The following is a 4378-nucleotide window of genomic DNA, read 5'->3' on the forward strand; positions in this document are numbered from 1 at the left end:
GGTTTATGTGTGATTTAAAGGACATATTCTGATCAACGATGACTCCAAGGTTCCTCACAGTAGTACTGGAGGCAAGGGCTATGTCATCTAGAGTAACTATATGATTAGACAGCAGATTTCTAAGGTTTTCAGGCCCAAGTACAATGACTTCAGTTTTGTCAGAGTTTAGAAGTAAGAAGTTGCAGGTCATCCAGGCCTTTATGTCTTTAAGACATGCTTGAAGTTTGACCAGCTGACCTGATTCATTTGGCTTCATAGATAAATATAACTGAGTATCATCTGCATAGCAATGGAAATTTATGTTGTGCTTCCTGATAATATTGCCTAAAGGGAGCATGTATAAAGTGAAGAGAATTGGACCTAACACAGAGCCCTGTGGAACGTCGTGACTAACTTCAGTTTGTGTGGAACATTTGTCATTAACATGAACAAATTGAAATCTTTCTGATAAATAAGATTTGAACCAACTTAGCGCAGTTCCTTTAATCCCAATAACATGTTCAAGTCTCTACAGTAAGATGCTGTGATCAATGGTGTCAAAAGCAGCACTGAGATCTAAGAGGACAAGTATGGAGACGAGTCCTTTGTCTAAGGCTAGGAGATTGTTGGTGACTTTCACTGATGGACTCTAAATCCTGACTGAAAGTCCTCAAACACATCATTCTTCTGCAAGTGGTCACATAACTGCTTTGCAATAGCTTTTTCAAGAATTTTGGAAATAAATGGAAGATTGGATATTGGTCTATAATTAGCTAGGACACCTGGGTCAAGAGTAGGCTTTTTGAGTAGAGGTTTAATTACTGCAACCTTAAAAGCCTGTGGAACATAACCTACTAGTTAAGACATAAAACCGATCAGGTTCACTGTCTAGTACAGTTTGCCTCTCTATCCACATGCACAGAGTGTGATCAGTATATCCATTCAGGAAATAAGGCTCTTCATACCGTTGATATTCCTTCTGTCTCCACATGAGTGGACAATGGCATTCGCAGGAACTGACCCCTGATCAGGAAGTCGAAGTCCACTTTGCTGTGAGATGCTGTGTTGATAGGAAAAAAAAAAAATACACACACATTAAAGATGACCCACTTTCAAGTACTGGTATTTTGTGAACCATTTGCTATCATATAGACTTAATAATACGGAATCAGAAAGTGGTAATTAGTGAAAATTGACAATTACAATAATCATAGGAAACAAATTAAAATTTCTGTTAAATTATATATTATCTAATTAAATTAACCTGACGTCAGTCTTTTCACAGTACAGAAAAAGTAATCAGAAATAGGCCAGAAATAGTGCAACATCGTGGTTAATGTTTAAAATGCAGTATATGTAAAATATAGTTGACCATTTTTATCCTCCAGTAGCTTGTTGATGATATTACTGAGGTCCTGCACTTCAGAGTCAGCTGGGATGGAGAACGGGACATCATCCACAACATATCTTCAAAGATATGGAGACTTTTGTTAGCACCATTGGTTACACTAATCAAATCCCCCTCTGACATAATATTTAATGGACTAATCAGTCATATTAGTTACTGTATATCCAAATTTGATGAAAGCAGTCAATCACATCTCAGCGTTGTTAGCTAAAAACGAGCTAAAACATTCATGGCTTCCTGTAGGATGCGGACAGAAACAAGAGTCTAAGCCAACACGTACAGCACACACGGTTGGGTAAAAGGCGGTAGTGGCTCATAACTACTGCTTACTGTAGCAAAGTTACCACTAACTTAGCTATCCGGCCCGCTAACTATTCCAGTCTTTTTTCTTATGTTTAGTTAAAATATTTCAGTGCTCACCTTTTGTTCTCTGTGATGAACCTCGCCTGTAACTGTGACATTTTTCTTACTTGTGTGTTTTACTTATAGACCACTAGATATAAGAACCTGTGAACTGACTAACTAGTTAGCCTGGTCCTTCCTCACAACTCCTACTCTCGTGTAGCCATGCCATGTGGTACAAAACAGGAAATCGAGCTGAGCACAGATCAAATCGATCGGTGCTTCAACTCAACGGTGCTCCTCCAGTGATGTCTGATCCTATATTCTCTGTGTCTATCTTAAAGGGCTCTCAAATAAACCTGTATGGAGATGAGTCCTTTGTCTAAGGCTAGGAGATTGTTGGTGACTTTCATCAATGCAGTTGTACTGTATTGTACAACTGTACTGTACTGTACTAGGATGGACTCTTGTTGGACAGGGTGCGCAGTCCACTCCTTTGGCTCGGAATAAGAGACGTTGTGTTAACGCTTAGCCTCCTCCGGCGTGTTTATTTTGTTACAACAAACATACAACTTAACATGGGGCTCTGAAATGGCAACAGTCTGGAAAATAATAATAAGAGCTCTCTTCTATGCTCCTTCTCTCAAGAAGTGATCCTCACACTCTCTTGCTCTCTTACATAACCGGAAGTATGTACAATAATGTCCTTCAAAACAAAAGCATGTTTCATACAATGAGTAAAGGCGTATTCAATAATTAACATCTTAACACCCCCACTCGCGTTTATCTCGTTGTGTCCTGAGGCTATAACAAATATATTCTTCCTTTCACCCTATATATATGTACACACATATACATATACACACCATAACGGGCAATGTTTATGCTTTCAAGTGCCAAACATTTTCTGAACAAACCTTTTTAACTTTACTTTACTAACTGGCTTTGTCATCACATCTGCAAGCATTTGCTCAGTGGGACAATACTCAAGGGATACTCTTCCGCTGTTGATAACCTCTCTTATGAAGTGGTACTTAATGTCTATATGTTTACACCTTTGTCTGTTCACAGGATTTCTGGCCAATGCAATAGTACCTTGGTTATCTTCATACACTCTTGTTTGAGTATAAGGATAATTGTCTATCCCTTTCAGTAGCTGATCCAGATATATACATTCCTGTATAGCTGTTGCTAAGGCAATGTATTCAGCTTCACATGTAGATAGTGCAACTGTAGGTTGTTTTCTTGTCTTCCATGATATTAGAGAGTTCCCTTCATTTAGACTGACACAATAACCTGAAATACTGTGTCTGTCCGTTCTCTCTGATGCCCAATCTGCATCACTGTAAACTCTTAGGCCAAGTTTACTTGTGTCATTTCTTTTGAAACATAAGTCCTGATCTGCTGTACCTTTAAGGTATCTGAACACATGTTTTACTGTGTGCCAGTGTTCTTCAGTTGGATCGTTTAAGTGCTGGGAAAGTTTGCTGACAATAAAACTTATGTCTGGCCTTGTGCATGTGGACAAATATATTAAACTTCCCACTGCTTCTCTGTACTTTCTTGGATCAGTCATTTTTCTAGCATCATCAGTGTAGTCAAGTTTCAACTCACTTGGTGTTTCTCTAGATCGGCACTCTACCATTCCAAACCTTTCCAATATTTTGTTTACATATCTCTTCTGTGACATGACAACTTTGTCTTCTGTTTGCTCAAAATCTATCCCCAGAAAATATTTCAATCTTCCTAGATCTTTCATTTTGAACTTCTCGGTTAGCATCGTTTTAACATTTTTCAGTACATTCTCACTGCTGGCTGCAATGATCAAATCGTCAACCCATATGATCAGGATTACCTTTTCATCTTGTTTTTCTCTTGTATACACACAGTGATCAGAAGGATTCTGAACAAAATCATTCTGACTTAAATATGCATGTAACATGGCATTCCAATTTCTACCGGACTGTTTCAGACCATAGATAGACTTATTCAGCTTGCATACCAGTTTTCCACCTGTTTCTGATTTTGACTCATAGCCTTCTGGCTGCTCAATATAGAGCTCACAGTCAATAGGTGCATGTAGATATGCAGTCTTTACATCCATCTGATGAAGAATTAAATTCTCCTGAGCTGCCTTTTGCATAACCACTCTCACACTGGTCATGTCCGCTGTTGGTGAGAATGTCTCTTCATAGTCTATTCCAGCTTTTTGACTGTAGCCTTTTGCTACGAACCTTGCCTTGTACTTTTCGGAACCATCAGCATCACTTTTGAGAGCATAAACCCATTTTCCCCCCACTGCATGTTTTCCCGGTGGTAGGTGAGTGAGAGTGAATGTTTCATTTTCTTCTAATGATTGCATCTCTTCATCCATCGCATTTTTCCATTGCTTTGATTTGGGTGAAGTAATGGCATCTTTGTAGGTTTGAGGGATATCACACACTGCTCTGTAACAAAAATCTGTATTAGTTTGCAGTTTGTTTACCCCATCATCCATTTCAAAGTCCTGTAGGTAAGTAGGTTTCTTCCTTGTCCTCTCTGGGTTCTTCCTGATCGTACTCTCAGGGATGTTTCCAGGTTGTGGCATTTCAGTCTGTTTTGTGGAAATATCAGAGATATTATCATTATCATGACTTGATGTACTTTCTC

At 38.8% G+C, this 4378-nt stretch overlaps 1 protein-coding gene across 1 annotated transcript in view; it reads right to left on the reverse strand.

Annotated features, from left to right (window-relative positions):
- wdr12 (WD repeat domain 12) overlaps nt 1-1972 on the reverse strand; it is a 6055-nt gene extending 4083 nt beyond the window's left edge. The window contains exons 1-3 of the mRNA XM_020586106.1: nt 1808-1972; nt 1352-1446; nt 945-1039 (exon numbers count right to left, since the gene is read on the reverse strand). Coding sequence (XP_020441762.1) covers nt 945-1039; nt 1352-1446; nt 1808-1848 — 231 coding nt within the window. The 5' untranslated portion in view covers nt 1849-1972. The remainder of the gene's footprint in view (nt 1-944; nt 1040-1351; nt 1447-1807) is intronic.
- Between the last annotated feature and the right edge of the window lie 2406 nt (nt 1973-4378).

The sequence above is a fragment of the Monopterus albus genome, unplaced genomic scaffold (assembly GCF_001952655.1).
Source record: "Monopterus albus unplaced genomic scaffold, M_albus_1.0 scaffold394.1, whole genome shotgun sequence".
NCBI lineage: Eukaryota > Metazoa > Chordata > Actinopteri > Synbranchiformes > Synbranchidae > Monopterus > Monopterus albus.